General features: G+C 34.6%; 5 protein-coding genes across 7 annotated transcripts; 2 read left to right on the forward strand and 3 right to left on the reverse strand.

Moving 5' to 3' along the window:
• Positions 1-236: 236 nt before the first annotated feature.
• LOC106362445 (proline-, glutamic acid- and leucine-rich protein 1-like) lies at positions 237-4,159 on the forward strand. 2 transcript variants are annotated; one of them, XM_013802342.3, is made up of 13 exons: positions 240-580; positions 676-792; positions 870-934; positions 1,029-1,134; positions 1,252-1,323; positions 1,407-1,466; positions 1,571-1,703; positions 1,784-1,968; positions 2,139-2,323; positions 2,476-2,603; positions 2,696-2,961; positions 3,060-3,303; positions 3,385-4,159. In XM_013802342.3, exons 1-13 carry the CDS (start codon positions 332-334, stop codon positions 4,017-4,019), a joined length of 2,445 nt encoding a protein of 814 aa, XP_013657796.2. In that variant the 5' UTR covers positions 240-331; the 3' UTR covers positions 4,020-4,159. The 2 variants fall into 2 exon arrangements, with proteins under 2 accessions (XP_048596396.1, XP_013657796.2); XM_048740439.1 differs by lacking the exon at positions 676-792 and having other exon boundaries at positions 237-580.
• A 589-nt stretch (positions 4,160-4,748) lies between these two features.
• Positions 4,749-6,215, reverse strand: LOC106360318 (elongation factor 1-delta 1-like). Its single transcript, XM_013799910.3, has 5 exons — positions 5,832-6,215; positions 5,614-5,730; positions 5,421-5,514; positions 5,221-5,341; positions 4,749-5,152 (listed from the first exon to the last, which is right to left on the reverse strand). Exons 1-5 carry the CDS (start codon positions 5,912-5,914, stop codon positions 4,875-4,877), a joined length of 693 nt encoding a protein of 230 aa, XP_013655364.1. The 5' UTR covers positions 5,915-6,215; the 3' UTR covers positions 4,749-4,874.
• A 2,246-nt stretch (positions 6,216-8,461) lies between these two features.
• LOC125578141 (elongation factor 1-delta 1) lies at positions 8,462-10,284 on the reverse strand. The gene is made up of 7 exons (XM_048740442.1): positions 10,050-10,284; positions 9,665-9,774; positions 9,452-9,568; positions 9,278-9,371; positions 9,073-9,193; positions 8,701-8,976; positions 8,462-8,605 (listed from the first exon to the last, which is right to left on the reverse strand). Coding segments are annotated over exons 2-7 (693 nt in total). The 5' UTR covers positions 9,748-9,774; positions 10,050-10,284; the 3' UTR covers positions 8,462-8,603.
• A 2,807-nt stretch (positions 10,285-13,091) lies between these two features.
• Positions 13,092-17,032, forward strand: LOC106362442 (transcription factor TCP24). 2 transcript variants are annotated; one of them, XM_013802339.3, is made up of 4 exons: positions 13,092-13,254; positions 13,436-13,620; positions 14,125-15,334; positions 16,732-17,032. In XM_013802339.3, the coding sequence occupies exon 3, from the start codon at positions 14,349-14,351 to the stop codon at positions 15,303-15,305; it is 957 nt and encodes a 318-aa protein (XP_013657793.1). In that variant the 5' UTR covers positions 13,092-13,254; positions 13,436-13,620; positions 14,125-14,348; the 3' UTR covers positions 15,306-15,334; positions 16,732-17,032. The 2 variants fall into 2 exon arrangements, with proteins under 2 accessions (XP_013657793.1, XP_048596398.1); XM_048740441.1 differs by lacking the exons at positions 13,092-13,254; positions 13,436-13,620 and adding an exon at positions 13,872-13,892.
• Positions 17,033-17,159: 127 nt separating this feature from the next.
• LOC125578140 (F-box protein At1g30200-like) lies at positions 17,160-19,109 on the reverse strand. The gene is made up of 2 exons (XM_048740440.1): positions 17,789-19,109; positions 17,160-17,493 (listed from the first exon to the last, which is right to left on the reverse strand). The coding sequence occupies exon 1, from the start codon at positions 18,934-18,936 to the stop codon at positions 17,812-17,814; it is 1,125 nt and encodes a 374-aa protein (XP_048596397.1). The 5' UTR covers positions 18,937-19,109; the 3' UTR covers positions 17,160-17,493; positions 17,789-17,811.
• Positions 19,110-26,124: the final 7,015 nt, after the last annotated feature.

A 26,124-nucleotide genomic window follows, 5' to 3' on the forward strand; every position in this document is an offset into this window, starting at 1 on the left:
GTGAATTTGAGAGTTTACCATAGGAGAGCCCAAGTTTTGTTCCTAATTGCATAATCCGGTCGAGGGAGACAAAAAGTCAACTAAAAGTTGTTATCGAAAGAGTTTGGAGTTGAACCGATACGGTTTACGTTATGGGACTGCACTATATTGTATTTCCAGTTAAAATGAGGGGTTTTGTGTGTGTTTCTAAAAGATTCGTGCCTGTCTTGCTATTTGACAATAGTTTAGGGTCTTCAAAACAAGACGGCAAACTGAAAGCGCTTCAGTTCCAAAACCCTAATCTCCTCCGTAAACCCTTTCTCCCTCCCTCTCTCAGATCCTCACATCTTCAATGGCGTCGTTTGAGCGTTTCGACGACATGTGCGACATTAGACTAAAGCCTAAGATTCTCAGAAACCTTCTGTCCGACTATGTCCCCGACGAGAAGCAGCCTCTCGTCGACTTCCAATCACTCTCCAAGGTTGTATCCACTATCTCCACCCACAAGCTCTTATCTGAGGACCAGAAGCTTCACGCTAAGTCGAAATCAGCCGTTGATGAATGGGTTGAGAGGTTGCTGGCTCTGGTTTCTTCAGACATGGTACAAACTCTGTCTTTAAACAGTAATTGAAACATAAAGTTTGAGACTTTCGTGTTTTAAAACGAATTTCGATATTGGTTTGTTTGTTGCTATAGCCAGATAAATCATGGGTGGGTATCGTTTTGATTGGAGTGACTTGTCAAGAATGTAGCTCGGATCGTTTCTTTAGTTCCTACTCTGTTTGGTTCAACAGTTTGCTCTCTCATGTTAAGGTTTGTGTAATGGCTTGCTCTATTGTGAGGTTTTGTTCAATTTTCTAATGTTTTTTTTTTGTATTTCTTTCAAGCAGAATCCAGAAAGTTCTAGAATTGTTCGAGTGGCTTCGTGTACTTCAATCTCTGATCTCCTTACAAGGTCTGTGAGAAATGTTTTTTGTTTGTTTGTTTGATATTTGATTAGAAACCTGTAGTTATTTACACTGGAAAGGTTATATATGTAATGGTATCAGGCTGTCTAGATTTTCGAATACGAAGAAAGATGCAGTTTCACACGCTGCCAAAGTAATCTTGCCAGTCATTAAACTATTGGAAGAAGATTCTTCAGAAGCACTATGGGTAAGTGCCATGTTCAAGAAGGCCATTTGAGTTTCTCTTTTTAGCAACATTGATTTTGGTCATGTCATGGCTAGAGTACTCTGTTTGAATTTATTTGGATTGGTATTGGATATGCAGGAAGGCATTGTCAATCTGCTGAGTACAATTGTTATCTTGTTTCCTGCTGCCTTCCACAGTAGTTATGACACGGTGAGCTCTATTCGCTTCTCAGACGGTGATTTGGTATTGTCTTGCTGTTTTATTGAGTTTATTTGGAATGATATTCCTTGCAGGTTGAAGAAGCTATTGCCTCTAAAATATTTTCTGCGAAAACCAGTTGTAGTTTATTAAAGGTTTTCATCGTTTTATACATTCTCTCATTCCTTATTTTCCATTAACAGAGCAGTGAAAGTATTAACAATGCCCACTTCTTTCTTTCTATCTATCTCAACCATAGAAACTTGCGCACTTTCTAGCATTGCTTCCCAAAGCTAATAAAGGAGAAACGGCCAGCTGGTGCTTAATGATGCAGAAGCTGTTGATATCTATAAACGTTCATTTAGATAATTTTTTCCAAGGTCTAGAAGAAGGTAATTTGTTAATTTCTTTGTTCTTTTTTTATGTGTGCGGCTATGGTTCCCCTGATAGAACATTGTGACATGTACTGCAGAAACAACAGGGAAGAAAGCAATCCAACGATTGGCTCCTCCTGGAAGAGACGCTCCTTTGCCCTTTGGAGGTCAGAATGGGAGTTTGGATGATGCAGTGTGGAACTCTGAACAGTTGATTGTATCCAGAGTTTCTGCACTTATGTACTGCTGCTCAGTGATGCTAACTAGCTCCTACAAATGCAAGGTAGTGCGGTTTCTTCTTCTTTTTTTCTGTTGGATCATTTAAGATGCTTCTTGATTTTGGATTTCTGCTTAGCAAGACTCCTTACTGCTCAATTGATGTGTGCTACTATGCAACTCAATCATGCCTATTTACTTCTGAACGATTCTGATATTCTTTCTTTCAACCTTCAGCTTAACATTCCAGTTGCCTCGTTAGTATCCCTCGTTGAGCGAGTGCTGGCGGTGAACGGCTCTCTACCAAAAGCCATGTCACCTTTCATGACAGGGATCCAACAAGAATTGGTTTGTGCAGAGCTTCCCACTTTGCATTCTTCGGCTCTGGAACTCTTGCGTGCTACCATTAAAAGTATCCGCAGGTAAACCGCTCTCTTTGACATTCTCTCTAGTAGCTGAAGCTATTATTTCAATCGAATCTGGTTTGTTACATCTTTTAGCCAAAACTTGTATATATACAATGTTCTGTGCCGTAGGAACTAAACAACATCCTTTGTGATGATTCATTTTGCAGCCAACTTTTACCATATGCTGCATCTGTGGTGAGACTTGTTAGCAGTTACTTCAAGAAATGTTTATTGCCAGAACTGAGGATAAAGCTATACACAATCACCAAAACCTTGCTCAAATCCATGGGTCTAGGTAAAAGGCACAAGATCTTCCCTTTGTTTCATTCTCAGGTTGAGGTGATGAAAATAAAGATCATTTCTGCTATAACATACTTCTCTGAACAGGAATGGCAATGCAACTGGCAAACGAAGTTGTCTCAAATGCCTCTGTGGATCTAGACACGAAAACCGTAGAAGGGTCTGATGTGGTTTCCAGCACAAATCCGAGAGCTGTTGTCAAGGCTGGCAGTAAAAAAAGAAAGCATTCAACTAATAGAGGAGTGGAGGCAGAGAATGCTGCTTTTGAAGTGGGAATCCCTCACAATCACTCGAGTAGCCCTATCTCATTGAAGATAGCAGCTCTGGAGGCCCTAGAAAATTTTCTCACAACTGTAAGCTCTTTTAACTTATTAGTAGTTAAGACTTTTGTGGCGTAGTTATTGAATCCAACTCATAATCACCATGTTTCTTCTTTTCTTTCGGGTTTCAGGGTGGTGCATTGAGATCGGATAGCTGGAGAGACCGTGTTGATAAGCTTCTAATGATGACAGCGAGAAATGCTTGTGAAGGAAGATGGGCCAATGCTGAAACCTACCATTATCAACCAAATAAGTCGGCCGCAGATCTAGTTGAGTTTCAGGTTGCAGCACTCCGAGCCTTTTTGGCATCCCTCGTTTCTCCATCAAGAGCACGCCCTGCATACTTAGCTGAAGGGCTTGAGCTTTTCCAAACAGGTAAACTAAATGTTGTTGGCATGAGTTGAAAACTAAGTTAAGAAACTGTAAATATTTGATGCATGTATGGACTTTGAACAGGTAAGTCTGAGGGAGAGATGAAAGTTGCTGGATTCTGTGCTCACGCTCTCATGTCCCTTGAAGTTGTTATACATCCTCGGGCACTTCCACTCGAGGGTCTCCCATCAGTTAGCGACCAATTCCCGGAAAGCAATTCTCTGGCCAGCCTAAAACACAACACACCTAATCTGAATAATGGTGATAATCTATTCAAAGAATGGACGGCAAACGTGGATGTTCCCTCTAACAACGAGATTCTGAGGAATGTTGACTCGACTTTAGCTCTCCAAGAGGCTAAAAGATTGAAACGTGGGAACGATTTAGCCATTGTGGATTCTCTGAGTGGCCAAGATCATACAGATATTGTTGGATCAGAGAATGTTCAACAAGCTGATGTGCGTAAGAAGGTTCCTGAATCACCTAAGGAATCTCTAGGACATGTTTCAGAGAGAGATGATATGGCTCCGGAAGAAGTTTATCGAGAAGTAGTGAGTGAGACTCAAGAGGGAGAGGGTTTAGCGGTTAAGGATAGTATCATGGAGGAAGCAGTAGTTGTTAAGAAACGAGAGTCCTTGGATGATGAATCTGATGATGATTCTATTCCGAGTCTTAAGGCAGATGATTATCTCTCTTCTGATTCTGATATTGAATCTTAATGCCAGACAGAAGATTTCACAAAGCAGTCTCTTTTTTTTCTTTGAAAGTTTTGATCATGATTTTCTTTCCTTTTGAAGATACTTTCGCTGAATAGTTCCCAACTATATAATTCAAAATTTTCAAGTGTTTAGTTTATTTATTTTTATCGCATTGCAAGTTTGGCTTGTGGAGGAAGATGGTGCAGTGCTGAAACCCAACTAAACCCAACAAGCTCACCAGTAATGTATCCCCATCTTTACAGAACCTTTCTTATAATCACTTCTCTGGAGTCATAGTCTTCTGTTCTTCTCCCCTTGCTTTGAGTGACAATCACCTCACTGGTTCATTTGAAATAACCTTAAGAGTTCTTTCTATAAGCTTTGGTCTTTACACCTTGGGAATAACCATTCTTGGAGCAGAGATCATAGATTCCTACTTTCAAAAGTTAGTTGATCTCCATACTCTCAGCCTCTCTTTCTTAAGAATAAGCCACCCAGTCGACTTAACTCTCTTCTCCCATCTCAAATCTTTGAAGGGAATCCAGGGTTATGTTGCCCTTCTTCTTGAAGAAAGTTGCTTCACCAACACACCATTTACACAAGTGCCCGAGGAAAACGAAAAATAATGGTTGTTCATTGAGATAAGTTTGTTTATGTAGCGTTTTATGTTGCTGACATATATACATCTTAAACCGTTTTGATATTTTCATTAAGACAAATTTATATTCTTCCTACGGATATATATATATGTAGTATAATAACTTCGACTTGTATTGAGATTAGATGGAATACAACTTCATGAAAAATAATGCAAAAGCAATAGTAAATCAAAATATAGACTAAGAACCAGACTGCATAAACACACAGAGACTTCTTTCAAATCGTGTTGAAGGCAACAATGTCACAACTCTGGACGTACTCATTGATTGGTTCGACGGTGAGCTGCTCTTCAATCATGGTGTCAACAGACACAAGTTCGTCAACTATGGTGCACATGATCTGCAACTTCTTGATTCCATAACCAACCGGGACAAGCTTTGATGCTCCCCAAAATAGTCCTTCCGTCTGAATGGATCTCACAGCTTCCTCTAGCTTCTTCATGTCAGTCTCATCATCCCAAGGCTTGATATCAATTAAAACTGATGACTTCCCAGCTGATAAAGACAAACATAAATCAATTAGAATCCAAGACATACCATCTTAAGTAAATCACCAAACTTACATTCCTTCTTCTTTGTAGATGTCTTGACAGAAACTGCTCTCTCTTCAGCTGTCTTGTTTTCCTCTTCCGTCTCCTCTCCGAAAAGGTCAACATCATCATCCTCTTCATTACTATCATCATCCTACAATCATGCACATATCTATCAATCTTTCTCAAGTGAAAACTATAAAAAGACATTGTAAGAAAAATAAATAGAGTACCTTAAAATCAGCTGCAGGGAGTGTAGCAACGTCCCCTTCTGTGATTGGGGATGATCCCTCAACACTGACACCAATTCTTTCATCAGAGACACCACTCTAAATAGAGAGACACAAGTTATAGGAAATAAAATTATTAGAAGAATCCGAACAAGAACATCTAGTAAACAATACAAGACAAACGATAAGAGCTTACGAGGTCTTCAAGAGGGCAACAATGTGGTTGTACCAGCGAGATGAGTTCACATACTGTGAAGATGGGGGATTTGAAAGACACACAAAGATGGTGAGATCATCTTTTGAAGCTTTGTACCTGTAAAGCGTAGACAAAGGAAACTAGTTGTTACTTTTATTGTTCGAAAAGGGTTAAGAGATTTATGATATATTCTTATTATAAATTTGCAGACAACTTACCCCGTAAGGTAACTGCGAGTGAGAAGATAATCGTCAAGCTTCTTCAATCCAGCATCAGAGTTAAGCTCGGGGATAGCCGCCATTATTTCTGAAGCGCAAATCTTTTCACTGATATATAAAAGCAGAACAAAACATATCAACTACTTTTTTTTTTGAACACATATCAACTACTAAAACCCGAACTATGCAAAAGAAACAACGAGTTACTAGGACATAAGTGAAGGAAAGGAAAGAAGACCCCTTGATCTAGGGATCCTAATCAATAAGAGCGATTTATCAAACGAAATAAACTGAGGAAGAACAACAACAAACCTGAGATACAAGGTGTAATATCGATCGAGGTAAAGAATGTTGTGTGTTATTTCTCTTCATCTCTAGAAATACCACAAAAGTTTTAATACATGCAAACAGGGCCGACTCAATGGTGTCATGTAGGGATGTTAACATGGGTAGTTACCTATGAGTTTACCTAAACCCACTAATAATGGGTTGGGTTTTTACCCGTCTAAGATTTATTGGGTCGATCATGGGTACTAATTTTGAAACCCATATTTATGTTGGGTAAATATAGAAGGGTAATGGTGTACCCATGGGTTTTCAGTTATATTATTATATTTTTACCATTTTAATCAAATTATATAAAATTTGCAAAAACGTGTTTTCTGTCAAAATCAAAAAATGAATTTTTTCGCCAAAACCGTAAAAATAAATTATCTCACAGAAACAAAAATATGAGTTTTTCCGCCAATACCGAAAAATCAAGTTTTCCTGCCGAAACCGTAGAACCGAGTTTTTCCGCCGAAACCGCAAAACCGAGTTTTCCCGCCGAAACCGCAAAACCAAGTTTTCCCGCCGAAACCGCAAAACCGAGTTTTTCCACCAAAACCATAAAACCAAGTGTTCCCGTCAAAACCGCAAAACCGAGTGTTCTCGCCAAAACCGCAAAACTGAATTTTCCCACCAAAACCTCAAAACCGGGTTTTCCGCCAAAACCTTAAAATCGAGTTTTCCGACTAAAAACCGCAAAACCGAGTTTTTGACTAAAGACCGCAAAACCGAGTTTTCTCGCCAAAACCGCAAAACCGAGTTTTCTCGCCAAAACCGCAAAACCGAGTTTTCCCGCCAAAACCGTAAAACCGAGTTTTCTCGTCAAAACCGCAAAACCGAGTTTTCCCGCCAAAACCGCAAAACCGAATTTTCCCGCCGAAACCGAAAAACCAAGTTTTCCCGCCGAAATCGAAAAACCGAGTTTTCCTGCCGAAATCGCAAAGACGAGTTTTCCCGCCAAAACCGCAAAGCAAGTTTTCCCGCCAAAATCGCAGAATCGAGTTTTCCTTCCAAAATCACAAAATGAGTTTTCCCGCCAAAACCGGAAAATCGAATTTTCCTGCCGAAACCGCAAAACCGAGTTTTCCCGTCAAAATTGAAAACGGATTTTTCCCGCCAAAATCGTAAATGAGTTTTTGCGCTAAAACAAGTTTTTCTATAAAATTGCGAAATCTTGTTTATATATTAAAGCTGACATTAATGATATTAATATTTTACATAATATTTTTAGGATAAATAAGATAATATTTTGGGTACCTAAGGGTAAACCTATACCTTATTGGGTTATTTTTTGGGTTTGGATTTCAACCTTAATGTTTCTTGATTTCTGCAGGTTGGATATAAACTGGGTTGGGTTATCTGTGGGTTGGGCTGAACTGGGTTATTTTACCCTACGTTACCCGTTTTTTATAAAAAAATATTTTTATATAAAAAAATAAAAAAAATTTGGGCCTCTTTTCTTATTTTTAATATAAAAATACATGTATTTTAAAAAAAAATCGGACTCTTATTTATTATTTAAAAAAATACGGGTCTTTATCTATTAAGAAATAAAGGGACAACGAATTGGGGCCGAAACGATCACACCGTTTGCCACCCTATCTAAACCGGCCCTGCATGCAAAAAGGAAATCTTGGGAAGGAAATCCTTGTACAAGAAAATAATTACAAATAGGAAAATAACTTATTAAGAGGTTAGGTAAAGAATGTTGTGTGTTCTTTTCGGGATTTTTTTTAAATTAGTGGGCATTTTTCCTTTTGTTACAACAATAACGTTTGATTTAACAAGAAGAAATGGTTGTTAAAGAGATTAATTGTTTGATCTCAAACTATTTGTTTCCCACTATTTGTTGTTGTTTGTTTGGATTTTGGATGTGCGTGATATGCGTTGTGTTACTTTCAGTTCTTAACTGATAGATAACACAAGAACTGAAACTATTACATTACATACTTCTAGATTAAACAAGGTTTTCATGTCTTATTGTGGATGCATAGGGAACAAAAGTAAAATAGATTACGAATTAGCTTATTTACCGACAATTGTATCATTCATACAGATATAAAAGGTACCATGACCAACTTTAAAAACCCTTCAGAGGTTTCCTTTTACCTTCAAGCTACTCCTCAAACCACTACTACGTCGTTCTAAAGATGCTCTGGTGAGGCTGTGTAGATAGTAGTATGTTCCATTTTGATGTATTACTAAACTAAATTTATATTTCTTACCTGGCGTAGATATTGTAGCTAGTTTTTAGTAAACTCAACTCATATGACATTTGTTGGAAAGTAGAAACTACAAGCAAATAACAAAAAATTGTCTTCTTCGTAAAATATCAAAATTAAACAGGAGATACGGCAAACCATAGCAAATCAAAAACATGAGTGCACAAGAAACTTGGAAACAATAATCAGATTGCACGAGCGCTTCCTTGAAGCAAAGCCATCCTCCTGCATTAACATTCATTCAACAGTGAGTTAATTACATAGCTTATTAAACAAATCGTAGCTTTTAAAGAATTGAGGCAAGGATTCAAGAAACTCACAGATTTTGTTGAAAGCAACAATGTCACAGCTCTGGACAAACTCATTGATTGGCTCGACGGTGAGCTGCTCTTCAATCATGGTGTCAACAGAGACAAGGTCGTCAACAATGGTGCACATGATCTGCAACTTCTTGATACCGTAACCAACTGGAACAAGCTTGGATGCACCCCAGAATAATCCTTCCATCTGGATAGATCTCACAGCTTCCTCTAGCTTCTTCATGTCAGTCTCATCATCCCATGGCTTGATATCAATCAACACAGATGACTTTCCAGCTAATGAAGAAAAAAAAAAACAGAAAAATATTAGAATACAAGACATACCATCTTATGTAACTAAATCACAAGTGTAGTGACAAAACCAAAACTTACATTCCTTCTTCTTTGTGGATGCCTTCACGGAAGCAGCTCTCTCCTCAGCAGCCTTCTTCTCCTCCTCGGTCTCCTCACCAAAAAGGTCAACATCATCATCATCCTCTTCATCAGCAGCATCCTACAGTTACAAATTCCCATCAGACTCACTGATTTACAAAACACAAGAGACGTTATGAAGCAGAACAGAAACAGTCTCCAGTACCTTAGAATCAGCTGCAGGAGGAGTAGCAACAGCCTCTTCTGCGACTGGGGCTGATCCCTCAACAATGACACCGCTTCCCTCAGCAGAAACACCACTATACATAGCGACACAAACATGAAGACAAGTCCAGACAAGAAATGTAAAACACAAATGGGAAACAAGGATGGAACTTACGAGATCCTCAAGAGGGCATCGATGTGGTTGTACCAACGAGAAGCGTTCACATACTGGGAGGTTGGTGGCTTAGCAAGAGCAGTAAAGACAGTGATATCATCCTTGGAAGCCTGGTACCTGTTAACACAAAGGAAACTAATTGTTACTCTTATAGTTCGTAAAAAAGGTAGACTTTACGATCTAATCTTATCATTAGATATGTTCACAACGTACCCAGTGATGTAACTGCGAGTGAGAAGATGCTCATCGAGCTTCTTCAATCCAGCGTCAGAGTTAAGGTTGGGGAAGGCAGCCATTATTCTCTAAAGCTCGAACCTTTTTCACTGGATACAAAGCAGATCACAACAGCTCAATTACTTAAAACCCACAAAGATTCAGCAATTAAAAAAAAACGTAACTTTATATTGATACAATAACATGATCCACGATTCACTAAGACAACAACTAGTATAAAGAAAGAGACCGAACAACGCTCATTGATCTAGTGTTATGTTTGGAAGATGTTATTACAAAGACATGTATACTTTCAGATCGAAACAAACCTAACAGGAGACGTAAGAGTTAATTATGTAACTGAAGAGGAAAGAGATGAGCAAACCTGAGTTACAAGGAGACTTAGAGGATGATGAGCGACGGAGGCGAGGAGGAGTAGCTGTGGTGCTAATGGAGTTTATGTATTAGTCCCTAGGGTTCTTTTTCTGTAGTGGGCCTGTTTTGATACATGGCCTTTTAAAGTATTCGTTTTCGATTCTTTCCATTCTCTTTTGTCAGGGTTACTCTTCATTGGCTAGGGCAACTAAGTGCTCGACACACAAATTTGGATACTATAAAATGTGAACATATATTGATATTATATGTAACGAAGGAGATAAGAGGATAGGGGTTTCTTGAACAAATTTGTGGCTCCAAGAAAGAAAAAAAAGGTTCTACTTGTGGGGAAGATGGATCCAATATTGGGTCAGGTCAACATATAGTCTGAGATACTACTCTCTCTCTCTCTAAATATGTGGTCTGTGCCTCTCTGACATATGTTATGGCATAAGTTGTGTTTTTCTATTCCTTCAAATTATCATTGATAAGTTGAGGAATGCTATTCTAATTTTCAGAACAAAAAAAAAACACAACTTATGTCATAACATATACAAGCTGTGAATTTTGGTATCTTCATGATTTTAATTTCGCTTTACTTGCTCAGCAGTGTGGCGTTTAATACACTATTCAACTTCACTACTTGTGAGGGTATTATAGGAGTATCCTTAGACGCAGATCTGGGATGGATTCAATATCCGAAAAATTTAGGGTATCCTGATCTGGATTCGTGGATTTAATATTCATATCCAGATTCGTGGTTTCAGGATATCTGGATTTTGGATATATGTCTAGATATTATATTATATGCGGGTATTCAAATCTGGATACGTAAAAATAATAAAAATAATTGTAAAAGACTAAAATTATAAAAGTAATACATAAACTAAATATTTATACAAAATTTATATATATATATATATAATATTATAAAAATTAAAATACTATAAGACTAATTTATGTATAAATATTAATATATCAAATATAAATATTAAAAAAAAATTAATATATTTTAAAAATACGAGTCTGAATCCGAGTGTCCGGATCTAAAATTAAGATATTCGGATCTGGATTCGGTTTTGATGGATCCAAAATTTTACTATCTGACCCGGATATTCTATTTTCGGAGGGGTCTGGAGCGGATCTCTGATAGGATCCCCAAATAATAAGTCCCATGCCTACTTAGAGGAACATAATGTTCATTATATATGGATACATATATGTATATGGACACACAATAAAACACACACATTGTCTCGTTTGTTTATTGTCAACGGTTAAGAATCCTTATGGTCATGGATGGTACGTTCCAAGTTATTGAAAATAATCATTTAAATAAAATCTTGAGCTATTAGCTGTTGAGCATGAAGCTGACAAAGAGACAAGTACAAGTGTAAATGGAGATAACAAAGTTGTACCTGAATCTTGAGTAATTCCGATTGGTCTTTTGCTCTCTTTGCATTAGAATAACAAAACAAATTCAAATACGGACAAGTAAACTGCTATTGAGGTTTTAGAACCATTTAGGCATTATTTATTTCATATTCTTAACTTGGAAAAACAAACCAATTAAGTTTATATAATATACATTCGAAAATACGTTGACATATGGAGATACATTAGAGTAAAACATGTATTTTGGCAACAAAAAGGTGAAATTCGATGTGAAGTTCTGAATGTGCATCAATAAATGCCTTTGGACAGCGACACGTGCATCACAATCTCGAGCCCGTCGTTAGCTCTGTTAACCACACCGAAACCCAAATATCACCTTCTTTTTGCATTGGTTTTCTTATAACCCATTTTTATAATGGAAGTCACACAAATATTTATACAGTTATAGTTTATCCACATCATTAAAGACATGTGACTATATATATAAGAACGTAACATTTCCCTAAATGGGAATGTATTTGATTAGTTAATGCAGAGCAGGTTTGTAAGAGCATCTCCAAGGGACTCTATTTTTTCCCCTATAATTTACACTAAAATAAAGTAACTCTATTATAGAGTTGAATTTGCTCCAATGGTTCACTCTATAATAGATTTACTCTATAATAGAGTGAAATATAAAATAATCTTATTTTCTTACTCCAAATATAGAGTAAAAAAACAAAAATACTCTATATTTCACTATATTATAGAGTAACTCTATTATAGAGTGAACCATTTGAGCAAATCTAACTCTATAATAGAGTCACTCTATTTTAAAATGAAATATAGAGAAAATTATAGTGCACCATTGGAGATGGTCTAACTTCCTACTTGTGTGAGATGTAACTATTTATTGATGCTTTAACTTAAGCTCATACACAAAATGAAAATGAAATGATAAATGAATTTTTATTAAAGAACAACATTTATCCGATTAATTAGAGCCACCAATAGTAGTGAACGAATAAACTTTAGTGTATAAATTCACTAGATATATCATATATGCATCAATGTACCTCATGTAGCCAAAATTCAAAGACGAATTGAAGTAGTCTTTCTCCTATGCATTTATAACTGAAAGCGCTGGTGTATATGAACTGGTGTGTTTGAGCACCGTGTATTATCGGTAACTTTTCATATTGATTGTTAGGAGCTGACAAAGACATATAATGTTATTGACCTGCGTTTTCACATCTTCATATGAGCGCAAGAGACTTAATTAAAAAATGTTTAGTAGCTTTTTAATTATTTATGTTTATCCCATGGTTAAGTGAATCGAACTGAAATTGTATGCTAGAACATGTTGGTTTTGGCTTGCACACAAAACTCAAAAACATGTGATGGACATAAAAATCTTTGTTCCAAGTGGATAAATATTCACTAGTGTTAACTACGTGTAACAAATATATATAGTGTAATTAACTACCCTTTTTAGACTTTTTATGAACGTTTTACTTGTTAGGCTTAACAGATTATGAGATGCATTTACATTTCCTTATTTTTCTTTCATCTACAGATACACAAACAAATAGAATATAATATACCCATATGCTTATTCCTAGCTATTGTCTAATCAGATTTTATAACGACCCTATACCATTTCAGTATACATAGTTCATATTCCGATTGTATGTGTAAACAATGAGTGAGAGATTTGTAAAAATGAGAAACAAAGAAGGGTAAAAAGGAGAAACACAGCATAAGAAAAGTACTAAATACTCTGAACGGTGCACTTGTCTTCCCTTGTCCGAATGCTACTGTGGATATTTTTTCTCTAACAGGTAATAATACTTTCTCTCTCTTTAGCGTCTCCCTCCAATTCCCATTTCTCGCTATTTTTCTTTCACTTTCTTGGCTGATTTTCCTGGAAAAAAACATCTTAAACCATTACCTCAAACACCCCTGAAACAAATATTTGATGTTATATATTATATGACCCGTTTTTGAATTGATAATGTTCAGATCTGTGGATTTTCTCAACACTCAACGCTTAAAATGATGAGATCTTAGCCTGAGAATATTATCAAAGAGAGAGAGAGAGAGAATAAAGCTCGTGACCAAAAATAATCTGAAGAGAATTCATTTTTTCATCCTCGCCGCCATTGTTGTTCTACACTGAGCTTCGACAGTTGACACCTGTTATCCAAGTGAGTTTCTTTTGTTGGTGATTTTTGAGGCAAACTCGTTTTTTTTTGGGGGTTTATTGGACATTTATTTAAAATTAAATCTATGCTTTATTTAATGTTAATATGTTTGTGATTGTTTTGCAACTTTCATTATTAGGGCAAAGCTTGTAGCTTCAAGAACAAAAATAATTAGTCTTTGTTCTTCTTCTTCAGCTAAAACAAATCTCTTCTTGTTCTTCTGAGTATTTATTATTCTGCTAAGACTATTGGACCAAAGCTCAGTCTCCCTGTAGGTATAGGTTCCTTTTTGTTTTGTTTTTTTTTAAAACAACACTAATAAATCTAGGGTTTCTGAAAAGGCTCTTGAGCTATATGAAGCTATGAACATGGATATTAACAGATAGACTTTCAGATCTACATGTATTAAATTAAATTTTCTGAATTTTTATCTATAAAAAATATATATTCTCAGTATTTTCAGTAGCAGTGACTTTAATTATCTTCTTCCTCTTATCTTTTTTACAGATCCAGCAAAGTCATCACTGCAACATACTCAGGCTTTTTTTTGGTCTATCATCATAGCTCTACAACTGTTTCGCTTCAGACACAAAAGTAAGAAAGAGAGTGGTGAATAGCTTAACTAGGGCTTTAGCTGGAGTCCATTGTCTCTCACCGGCGACTATATCTTCTTCTCCGGTGGATCCTTTGAGCTTTGAGCTAAACCTTCAAAGCATGAGAGTAGCGTTTCAATGGAGGTCGACGACGACATTGACGAACAACAACAAACAAGCAGAAAGCTTCAGAGAATCTCCTCAGACAACGACAAAAACGGAATGAGAGACTGGAACAACCCATCTTCACGAATCATTAGGGTTTCTCGAGCATCCGGTGGCAAAGACCGACACAGCAAAGTCTTGACCTCAAAAGGGCTTAGAGACCGGAGGATACGTCTCTCCGTCGCAACGGCAATCCAGTTCTACGATCTCCAAGACCGTCTTGGCTTCGACCAGCCCAGCAAAGCCGTTGAATGGCTCATCAACGCGGCTGCCGACTCCATCTCCGAGTTGCCTCCGATCAACACAAGTTTCGACCAGGCGCTCTCGCTGTCTAAATCGGCTTGTAGCAGTGGCACATCTGAGAGCTCGTTGCTGTCTTTGTCGAGGACAGAGAGTCGTGGTAAGGCGAGAGAGAGAGCTAGAGAGAGAACAGCCAAGGACAAAGACAAAGACTTGCAAAATGCTCAAAGCTCCTTCACTCAGCTTCTCACCGGCGGTTTTGACGAACCGAACCGGAATTGGATCGGTGGTTCTTCTTCTGATTGTTTCAACCCGGTTCAGCTCATACCAAACTCCTCTTCCTCTTCTCTACATCATTACAACACCAACAATCATCGTCAAGAGACGTCGTTGAACCATCATTTATCGTTTGTTCCGGATTACAACTTTGGAATCTCTTCTTCTGATTCTCCCGCAGCAGCCGCCGTTAATGGAGGCTGCTACACTAGTAGGGGGACCCTTCAGTCCAATTCACACTCTCACTTTCTCAACAACAACAACGTTAATCAAAGACCTATCTCTTTCATGGCTACACCTCCTCCTCTTGACCACCATAACCACCAGCTTCCAGCAACTTTTGACGGCCGGTTATATCTCTATTACGGTGAAGGAAACCGGAGCTCCGACGATAAAGGAAAGGATGGGAGATAGTAAAGAAAAGTTTCATTCATTCCATCTTGGTTAGTACTTCTAATCCATTATATTTTAGATAATTATTGATTTAATTAGTAATAGTACCATGTTGTTTGCCTTGTCATACATTTCGGTTTCTTGATTTCATAAAAGAAAGATGGGTTATTGGGGCGTGGGTGGCATTGAGTCTTATCTTTACATTTTTTTTTCTTAAAAGGTTTCATATTTTCATAACCTTTTTTGTGTCTCGAAGTAATGACTTTTTAAGATTGTTATTTGATGGCATGTGGATGAATTTGAAAAGAGGGCTTCATCCTATGTGTTGTCTCCTCATGTGTTCTATGTTGGGTTCCCTTCTTCCTCAGCATCACTTTTGTTCCACCTTGTTGTACTTTCTTTGCTTCACCACGTATTGTGACAACTAATTTAATCAAATTGAATCCTATTTTACTGATTGTTGTTTTTTATGTATTTATTTCATTCATATCATGCACAAAGAATTATTTTGAACTCATGGTCTTGGTTGAGTTGATAAGATATGTGTTTAGGAATCTTTTAAAGAAAAATATTTTAGGTTGGAAAAATGTAAGTGAGTTGAACTGTTTTGGATAAAAAGTAGTTAGTTGACATTTAATATTTGGTATGGAAGAATCAAATTTCTTTTGATAGAGACTTTGTTAGTGAAAGAATCAAAGAAGCTTTTGTCCTTTATAAATATTTAATTCTAGACAAAAGATGGGAAGTTCGTGCCTGGTAAATTGCTTACTGTAAAAATTGTTTTAATTTTTTTTTTTTAACTCTGGCCTCCTGAAATGGCACCACATGCTGTGTGTCGGAATCTAACCCATCTCTTCATTGCTGTCCCATGATCTCTCCCCTTTTACTTCGGAGCCATCACACTCACGTTTTAGATCTCTTTACAGTACATTTATACATTACATAAAACACATTTTAACTTTGAATTATTGAGTTTCCTTTCCTTAAGCTGAATTCTGAATTGGTATTTAGCCTTAGCCAACATGAACATATTAGCAAACTAATAGAGCTCAGTTTATTAATCTCTTCTTAAATTTGCTTACTTTTTGGTTTGAGATTATGAGCACTGAACTAAAGAAGCTGCTTTATGTACACAATAAAATAAGACTTTCATCAGTATAGTACAGATTACAGACTGACCAAGGTTGGATTTTCATTAGCAATAAGGAATTGTCATGCTGAATAAATGAGTTTTACATAGATGATGATGCTCTGAACAAACGAGTTCCATAGACTATTTTCTGTGAAGGCTGAATATAATGTTTACACTCCAATGCTTATACATTAATTGCAGACTTCAGTTGTTTAAGATTCATATTGTGTTTTTAACATCTTGATTGGTAATTATATATACCTTCATCAAGATGTAAAGCTGATCTGTGAAATGTTCTTGAAACTAAAAATGCAGGGGAAGGAATCGACGAAAGACGATGTATGTGCAGGCCGAACCTTTATCTTTTGATCTTCCATCGCAATCATAAACCTGAGTGGATGTGTAACCTGTTCACACTGCGAGGAATGTGGTGTTGTTTGATGAGAAAATGTGTTAATGCAACGAAAATGTTTGTTTTATTAATTATGCATCTTTCTGTGTTTTCATTTTTTTGTCATGTAATTTGCCTAAAACTGGGACCAAGGTCCAAGGTTTGTCTAGTCATCCTCAGTCTGTTGACTACATGGTAAGGAGCTTCTAGGTTACATTTTCCGAAGACAAGAGTGTTCTTGTTCAGTTTAGAGATGATTGATTCGGTTCATGCAAACCACAAAGTCAAACGAGTGCATAGATCAAACACAGAGATATAAGAAGCAAAAAAAAAAACATCGAGGCATTCGTAATAAAGCTGAAAATAATTTATTACAAACTCTTATGTAACATAATTCCTTCCCATCCTAACATGTCATTTTAAAGCCTTTAAACACAGACCACAAAACACATGTTCTTGCTCATTCACATTCTTCTTTTACAAGCGGTATATGTACAATTTGCGTACTTCAGTTTCACAAGAAACTCCTTAATCCTCCTGCAACCCTTGTAGATTCATTCGATTGGAAACTCCTTTGCATCAGAAGCCAGAGAGTTGTTGCAATTTAGTACATTTGTGATCTTTCTGTTTCTTCTCTTTTCTTTCCTTCACACTCCAATACATGTGGATTTGCTTGCTCTCTCTATCTGGAAAACGTCATTGATAAACAACGTTAACACCTTCCCCATGTGCAATAACTCAATACAAGTTTTTTTCTTAATTTGACAACACATGAACAACATTTTCGGTGAAATAGGTTAGGACAAAGTTTATATGATAAGAGAAACAAAGTTCTTGCAGGTAACATGATGACCGAAATGAAAACAATTCAAAAACATGAGAATAGACAAAAGATATAACCTAAGACTAGTTCTTGCATCATAGATGATAAATCAAATCTATTTGTATTCAGTTTATTGCTAATACCACAATGTGTTCTACCTGAAACCGTCGTGGTGCCCAAATCAAAACGAGTTCATCTCCAGACAATAAGTCCTCCTCTTGATCAACATCCTCGCGGCGGTCCCAAACGGTTCCTCAAATGCATCAGCCAACCAAGAAGCATCACACACTTCCTTCTTCGACTCGCTCGGCCTAATAGCCACCAATGTCGCACCTTTCAGAACCGTACCATCAGGTAAATCCAACTGCGGCGCATACCACAGCCTCATGTTCAACGCCGGAACAAGCGTCCTCTTCGAAGCTGAAGAAGCCGACAAAGGAGTAACCCTAAGCTCCTCAAGCTGTTCTCTGTTCATAGACAGGACACCTTGCCCGTCGGCATCAGACAGAACAAGACGATCCAACGTCTTGTGCTCGGTTATGATCGGTTGGAGAAGGTAATGGCGAGCGGAGGCGGCGATTAAAGAGCTGATCGTCCAGACAACACGAAGCTTAAGTCCTCCGTTAGTGTAGAACGACTCAGGTATGTTACCATTGTCGTCATCAAGGAGAGGACTCTCGAGATCTGAAGTGGACCGAGTCACGGAAGACGCGCCGAGGATCATGCAGTTATCAAGCGTGGATCCGAAGTCAGCTCTCCACTTGAGCAAGATACCGTCTTCGATCCCCAGCTCCCCCGTCGGCAGTTCGATCCTCAGAAACCGAATCTCCGCGAAGTTTTTCAGAACCTGCGTCGGCGAGTGGTGCGTGACGCCGCTCTGATCAACCTCATCCTCGAGAGACGAAGACGATCGTCTCGGCCCTAGGAACTGCCCCAGCGCTTGAAACGGCTTGAAGATCGGAGCGAAGACGAGGCGGAACAAGGCGGAGAAGGAGCCGCCGGCGGAGGCGTCGGAGATCGACGCGGTGTTTAGCGAGAAGCGACGATCGTCGTCGCCGGAGGCGGAGGAGTCGTCGTCGGAGATGACGCAGTCGACGCGGACGAGGACGTTCTCGACGAAAGGGACGAGGGAGTGGAATCTGCGGGAGACGATGCAGCAGCGGCCGAGATCTTTGACGTCGGCGACTTTATCGAAGATGAGGAGGAGGAGAGAGTCGGGGAGATGGTCGAAGTGGTCGGTGTCGTCTGAAGGTTGAGGCTCCGGGTGGATCCGGGAGACGGGATCGGGGCGGAGAAGGTAAGACATGGCTTTGTGTAATTTAGGAGAGATCTGAGGAGGAGAAGTGAGGAGACTCCATGGAAGGATTAGATTTTGGAGAAGGGAAAGAGGTGTTCTCGTGATTGTTTTGTCTTGTAGTGAGAACAAAGACAGAGAGAGATAAGAGATAGATCTCACTTTGGTCCGGAAAGGACTGAAAATGTTGCATGATTTGATCTAAGATTAATTGTGGATTAAGACCATCTCCAATGGCACTCTATTTTTTCCTCTATAATTTACACAAAAATAGAGTAACTCTATTATAGTGTAACTTTTGCTCCAATGATGTTACTCTATTATAGAGTTACTCTATTATAGAGTGAAATATAGAGGAATGTTACTTTTTCACTCCAAATATAGAGTAAAATATGACATTCCTCTATATTTCACTCTATAATAGAGTAACTCTATTATAGAGTTACACCATTGGAGCAAAAGTTACACTATAATAGAATTACTCTATTTTTGTGTAAATTATAGAGGAAAAAATAGAGTTACATTGGAGATGCCCTAAGAAAGGTAAATTAGTAAACGCTCTGCAATAATCAAATAGTTTCTCGATTTATGCAGCTGTTTTACCAATTGGCAATTAATAATCAATATTTTTAATATTTTTTAGGTAGGTATTCGATAATTCTGTTCTGTACATTAATAATTTGGGAATTTTGAAAGAAGAAGTAGAAGGAAATAATCATTTATATTTTTGAAGCTTCGGGAATTTGCATTCATATCAATTCGAAATGGTATATTTTTTCTCAAAAAAAAAATGGTATTTTCGTTGGGAAATTAAATTGATATTTTAACTAGTTTTATAATGTTCAATTATTTATTGGAGTTAAATGAGATAAGGGTAGTGTACTGCTGTTTTCCGGCCATGAGTGGAGTGGTACCACACGGTCTTCCTAAATATTAATGCATTACTCCACTTAAAGAGATAAATACCTGGAAAAAGTATACAAATATATACATTAATTATATATATATATGATGTAAACGTATATCTGAAATGTGTATTTTAGACTTTTAGTTATATATCGGTTATAATTTGTAAACCAAATCTGTGCCATTTTTATTTTTCCGTGGATATTATAGACATAGTATTGTTTTAGTTAATGTCATACTATATATACTACTCCTTCTGTTTCACAATACATGATGTATTACTTTGATGCACAAAGATTAAAAAATTTAAAATTTTCTAAAAAATTACTTTTAAAATAGAATTAAAAAATCATTCAACCAATTATAAAAATCACATCAAAATTTAATTGGTTATACAATTTTCAATAAAATTAAATATAATATAAAATATTATAACATCATCTATTTTGAAACAACAAATATCTTCTAAAATATTGTAACAGAAGGAGTAGAAGACTTCAAGCCAGAAAAACTATCACGGTAGTCGTCCCAATGGACGTTTCTTGTATTGCATAAATATATAAGTTTGTACGTAAGTATGTGCATATCCACATAGTCATATTTTGCGATCTTAAGTGACCAGTTGGTGCAAGTTGCAATTATATCAGTTTTATAATCATTCTTGTTTGACGTATATTAAATTAGTAACTAAACTAGATTAGGTATATTCGTAGACTTATAGTGGATAAGACTTGAGAAAACGCATGAGACAGACAACTAGTCGATAATAAGCAAATACATTAGATTCACATTGTACGTTTTATTTCTTAATTTTATTTTTAAAACCAATAATGCAAGATGAGGCAAATACATTCTTTATTTTTTTGGGGAAAATACACTCTTTATATTATCCTGATAAAAATATTAGTAACCTTTTAGCCCGCCCCTCCCCATTTTTGCTTTTTTTTTTTAATAAAACTAAGTTCATAAATATGCAAATAATATATTCATAAACAAAGAAAATTTCTTTGTGCTAAGATAATTTAACTAAACAGTATCTATGATATTTTACAACTGGATCGATCTCAATCCCTATTCATATTCTTGATAGAAGATTTTAACTAATAATTTACGTCGATTTTCTAATAATTTATTATCTACGCGACAATAACCATGGTCGAACCTGAATAGAAGCCAATAAAGCATTTGCTTCAGGGTCAGAAGCAATATATATATATATATATATATATATATATATATATATATATTTGGAGCCACAAATAATTGAAATCTCACATAGCTCTACCAGTAATGACGCATGATATAGCACTTTCATGCCATGTTTCGAACCTCCGATGTATATTTTAGTATTTTGGTGATTTTTAAAAATAAATGGGTAAAAAAAAGTTTTTAGCTTCTAGACCAATAATTATCAGACACGGCCTGACAATAACACATGTGTTAAACAATCGCATAAACAAAGGATGAAAGGATACACAATAACATAAAACCAATACATGCAATTAAATTTACTACGAAACATGCAAAAGTTTTTTAAAAAAAGATACAATCTCAAATTCAAAGTAATAATGTTTTTGTATAGGAAAGTAATAATGTTTTCTGATATTGTAAAATTCTAATTCTTTGGTGACCGCGAAACCAAGGAAAATTTTAAACTATCAGTATACTCTTTTCTGTTTCAAAATAATCCATATTTAAAATAAAAATTATATTAAAAATCATAAATTTTTATATTTCAATTTATTTTATTAGATAATAATAGTAAATTATAAATTTGAAAATTTTAATTTTGTTTTATTTAATTCTGACTGTTAAAAATTAAGACTATTATAATTTAAGATTCTTTAATATATAGAAAAACTTTAAATATACATCTCTATAATATTATTTGAGAAGTCAGTTTCATATGTGTCCCTCTCACGTTAACTCTCACGATGGTTGATTACACTGATACCCTTAATGGATTAATTTACATTTAAAATACTATTATTTATTTATTTTATTTAGTTTCCTTTTAAAAAATTTCCGAAAAAATTTACACATATAATAAAAAAGGAATTTTTTAAAGTTAAAAAAAAAAGAATTGGAAAACAAAAACATATGTATATATAATATGATTTCACTAAAAAAGGAAAGTTCACAAAATAGTAATATTACATTTGAAAAATATTTTTAAATAACATAAAATGTAATTTTGAAGTAATAAAATACTTTATTTACATCTATATTTTCTTAGATGAAAATTATAAATTTCTATATAATGTGATTTCATTAAGAAAAAATTACACAGATAATCTTGATATTAGAAAAAGAAATATTATTTCTTTTAAAACATAATTTTAAACAATACAAAAAATACAAAGTAATAAAAATATTTTTTATATATCTATATATTTTCTTAGATGATTACATAAAATAATTATGAAACATAAACTGATATATGTGTAATTGTCTGAAAATAGTTTATAATTAGTTATATTCAAATGTTTTATTTATTTTTCATATATTTAGTTGACTTTAATATCTTTCAATTGCAGCAAAAAAATATCGACAAATTATATTTTACTTATATAATATTATTTTTAAATACAATCACAATTTTTTACTGCTTATTTTAAGAGATATTAAAAAAACCTAAAAAGTATTTTCAAAATAAACATTGTTTGATCAAATAGTCACAAAATAGTTTAGTGAGGTAGATATATTATATTTTATCATTATTAAAGTTATTTTTTCTTAATATTAAATTTTCTTTTAAATTTTATGTTTTTATGTTTGTAACTTAATAGAACCATAATCAAAATACCAAAGCAAATTTGAATTCTCATTATAAGATTATTTAAAATAAATTTTAGTCTCCATTCAATAAATCAAAGGCATTAAGTTATTTAGAAATTCATAAAAGATTTTAATTATTGTAAATATTGATATGTGCTCACGAGCTTTCAAAAATGTATAAGCTTCTTACGCATATAACTTCTTATTGATCATCACTTTATTTTTTAATATTTTTTCACAAACAACATATAATATAAGAAAATACATGCACACTTGATTTAATTATAATAAAAATAATTATACTTCATTTTGAATTTGAAAGAATATATGTAACTCAATATACTCACAACATGAGTGATTCAACTAATCCAACTTATATCTAAAATCATAGATTTAACTACGATAAGAATATATAATTTTATAAGAATAGTAATTTATTTTATAAATATATTCATAGGACAACTCAAAGCATATTAAAAATGAAAATAGAATATTAACCAACTGTTACAATTTAGTTCTTTTGTAAAATTTATATATATGCATGAGACTTCAGAATATTATCGTTTCGTTATATTAATTTTTGTTATTTAGAATCAGACACTTTAGTTTTTTTAAAAAAATTTCATTATAAGCATAATATATCTTAAGTTATACCTAATATTCATAAAATATATTAACATATCTAAGACAACAACCATCTAAATGAAAATACGAAATTAACTAAAATTTTAATATATAGAATAAAAATATTACAGTTGAATTCATAGATGCAATCCATTTTGCCCAAATGATAACTAAATCGATTGAAAAACAACAAAATCAATTAAATATAACATATATAAAGTCATATGTATAATTAAAGTAGTATAATATTATTAATATAAATGATGCATATAAATTATAAATTAATTTAAAATCAAATGTAAGTAGCAATCAATTATTATAATATATTTATTTTAAATATTTATACATGTGCATGAGCACGGAAAAATCACCTAGTTAAAAAAAATGGAAAGAGTATTGCGTATGTATGACAGTTAAGGCCTTAAGGGATACATCTTAATTAATTGATAATATTCTCAATGTGAAATCATATCTCCTGACTTAGGAAAATGCAAGAAAATAATTGGTAGGGAAGATTCGCCAGATCATATTTGCTACACTCAATAATTAAAATATTTAAATTACAGGAACTCATTTGCAATTCCCTGTCATTAATGAGGCCCTCATTCTTTGATTTATAAACATATCTGATTCGTGCATTATATTTTTTTTGGTGAAGTCCTCGCATCGACCAGACGAAGCAAATCCATTTTCACGTCTTTCCATTTTATTTATCTCCATCATAAACTATATTGACAAATTTGTTTTGCTATTTTACATCGTAAACGTGTTTTTTTCTCTAAAAATATAAAGATATACTTCCTCTGTTTTTAAAAGATGCATATTCTAGATTTTTCATATATATTAAGAAAACTCATTAAATATGCATTATTTTTTGTGAATAACAATTTTTCATAATTTTTAGCCAATAAAAATTTAATAAACACCATTAATTTTTTTAAACTTACAATTTTTCATAAAATCATATATTAAAAAAGTAAAAAATGTATTTTTTTGAAACATTTTTTTTTTAGAACATACATTTTTTAGGAACAGAGGGAGTAATTACTAATTTAAAACATTTTGACAGAAATACAATGATAACAAGAAGCAGAATAATGAAAAAAATTCTAAATAATAATTTGACCTAATCTAGAAAAAACCGACACAGCAAGCAAAACCGCTACTCGGATGTCTCAACTAATCCGCACTTACAATTTACCGCAAATGGAAGAGCAACATTTATTACGAAAGACATAATCCAGTAATTTTGACCTCTCCGATAATCTACTTTTTATGATCTGACTCGTCAAAGAACAACTCGTTGTAGACGTCCTGAGTATCCACCAACACAAATAGACAGACTCAGCAGAGGTCAAACACACCCACATCGACCGACCGGACTGAGTGTTATGAACTGAGTGTTATTGACAGGAAATAACCTCCTCACACCGCAAGAACAATACCAAAAGACAAAGAGACAAATTAACATATACTTCTACCGATATGGTTTGCTATTTTAAATAGCAGCTCTAACACATCAAACCTAAATTTTTACTCTAATTCACTCATATACATCTATTTGAGTGTTTTGAAGCGATCAAAAGTTTAGAAAACCTCAAATGCAAGGCAATGCAATTGGAGTAATACCTTAGCTAGATAGATTCAAAGCACAAAACAAATTGTATTCACACACTTAACGTATCGTCTTAGTTTGTCGACTTATATAATATTATTTTGTAACCGATTCACCGGAGACACGGTGTAGCATGTGTTCTGTCTGTACCTTTCCCCGGGCTCTTCGTACGGAGATTCACCTCTTTCATTTTTATCGATGTTATTTCTATTATAGTAATCTATACGATAGTTGCAAATTTTGTATTCTTTAGAGCAAGTCCAATGGTGGTATATAAGAGTTTTTTCAATTAAAATAAATAAAAATAACAAATTAGAGATAAAGCATGAGTTTTCTGTACGAAGAATTTTAGAAACTGGGTTTGACAAATGTTAATTCCTTATTGACTTTAGTATTTAAATAAAACTAAAATCAAAAATTTTAATTAAAATATTACCTTTTTTTTTGAAACTTAGACATGTGAAGCCGTCTTTATTTAAGTGATTTGATTAATTGTTCAGTAATGATTCTACAAAACATATGAGGCTTGAATCTTAAAATGATTTATTAACAATTACACAGATAAATGAACAATTAAAAATTCGTCATAGTATAAGTAGAATCCACAAACATGATTTACCATAAACAAGTTTAAAATGATATAAATCGAACCGTTAGACGTAAATTATTTTAAAACATGTATAGGGGTTAAATTATTATAAAACAATAAACCAGTGTTAAAAATTATTTTTAATATTAATATTTTTAGTTTGTCGGAAAACATTAAACTAAATTTATTTAATTTTACCAAGTAAAACCTAGATTCTACAGAAAAGTTCTTTTTACGTTTTGTAATTTTACGTTTTGAGGAGTTTTGCCCCCAAAACATAAATAAATTGTCTACCATCGGTAGAGATAGAATTAGGACCATCTGCTCTGATATAATTAAGAAAATTGAAACATTTAAAGCTTTGTCTTTCTTTCTTTTTTGGTAATATTTAAAGCTTTGTCTAATGCCTGTTCTTCTTTCTTCTTTAGTTTTCGCTGATCACATATGGATTGTCAATTTCTCCTTTATTCGGAGCCTTGAAAAAAAAAATGTTTTGAAAGCTATTTGGAACTTCTAAGTTCTAGGGTGTGATTGGTTTTTAGTGGAGTAATATGGTGAAAATAAAATGGTGAAAAGTGGTGGAAAAATAAACGTCAAATCAAGAGTAAAACATTTCTTCCACCAGTAGGAGTGTGACTGAATGGTCATTTTGGAGTAAATATTCTAGAGTAAAATTGTTTTACTCTAT

This window comes from Brassica napus, chromosome A9 (assembly GCF_020379485.1).
Source record: "Brassica napus cultivar Da-Ae chromosome A9, Da-Ae, whole genome shotgun sequence".
Taxonomy (NCBI): domain Eukaryota; kingdom Viridiplantae; phylum Streptophyta; class Magnoliopsida; order Brassicales; family Brassicaceae; genus Brassica; species Brassica napus.

Bases quoted from the DNA above. Each gene is read 5' to 3' on its own strand.
- LOC125578140 (XM_048740440.1), bottom strand. From the start codon at position 18,936: ATGTCTTACCTTCTCCGCCCCGATCCCGTCTCCCGGATCCACCCGGAG.
- LOC106362442 (XM_013802339.3), top strand. From the start codon at position 14,349: ATGGAGGTCGACGACGACATTGACGAACAACAACAAACAAGCAGAAAG.
- LOC106360318 (XM_013799910.3), bottom strand. From the start codon at position 5,914: ATGGCGGCTATCCCCGAGCTTAACTCTGATGCTGGATTGAAGAAGCTT. The intron at 5,515-5,613 runs GTAAGCTCTTAT...CTCTATTTAGAG, and splicing joins GTTGCCCTCTTGAAGACCTC to TGGTGTCTCTGATGAAAGAA. The intron at 5,342-5,420 runs GTACTCTATTTA...GCATGATTGTAG, and splicing joins TCCCTGCAGCTGATTTTAAG to GATGATGATAGTAATGAAGA.
- LOC106362445 (XM_013802342.3), top strand. From the start codon at position 332: ATGGCGTCGTTTGAGCGTTTCGACGACATGTGCGACATTAGACTAAAG. The intron at 1,969-2,138 runs GTAGTGCGGTTT...TTCAACCTTCAG, and splicing joins CTAGCTCCTACAAATGCAAG to CTTAACATTCCAGTTGCCTC. The intron at 2,604-2,695 runs GTAAAAGGCACA...TTCTCTGAACAG, and splicing joins GCTCAAATCCATGGGTCTAG to GAATGGCAATGCAACTGGCA.
- LOC125578141 (XM_048740442.1), bottom strand. From the start codon at position 9,747: ATGGCTGCCTTCCCCAACCTTAACTCTGACGCTGGATTGAAGAAGCTC. The intron at 9,569-9,664 runs GTACGTTGTGAA...TTGTGTTAACAG, and splicing joins ACTCGCAGTTACATCACTGG to GTACCAGGCTTCCAAGGATG. The intron at 9,194-9,277 runs GTACTGGAGACT...TTGTAACTGTAG, and splicing joins CTCCTGCAGCTGATTCTAAG to GATGCTGCTGATGAAGAGGA.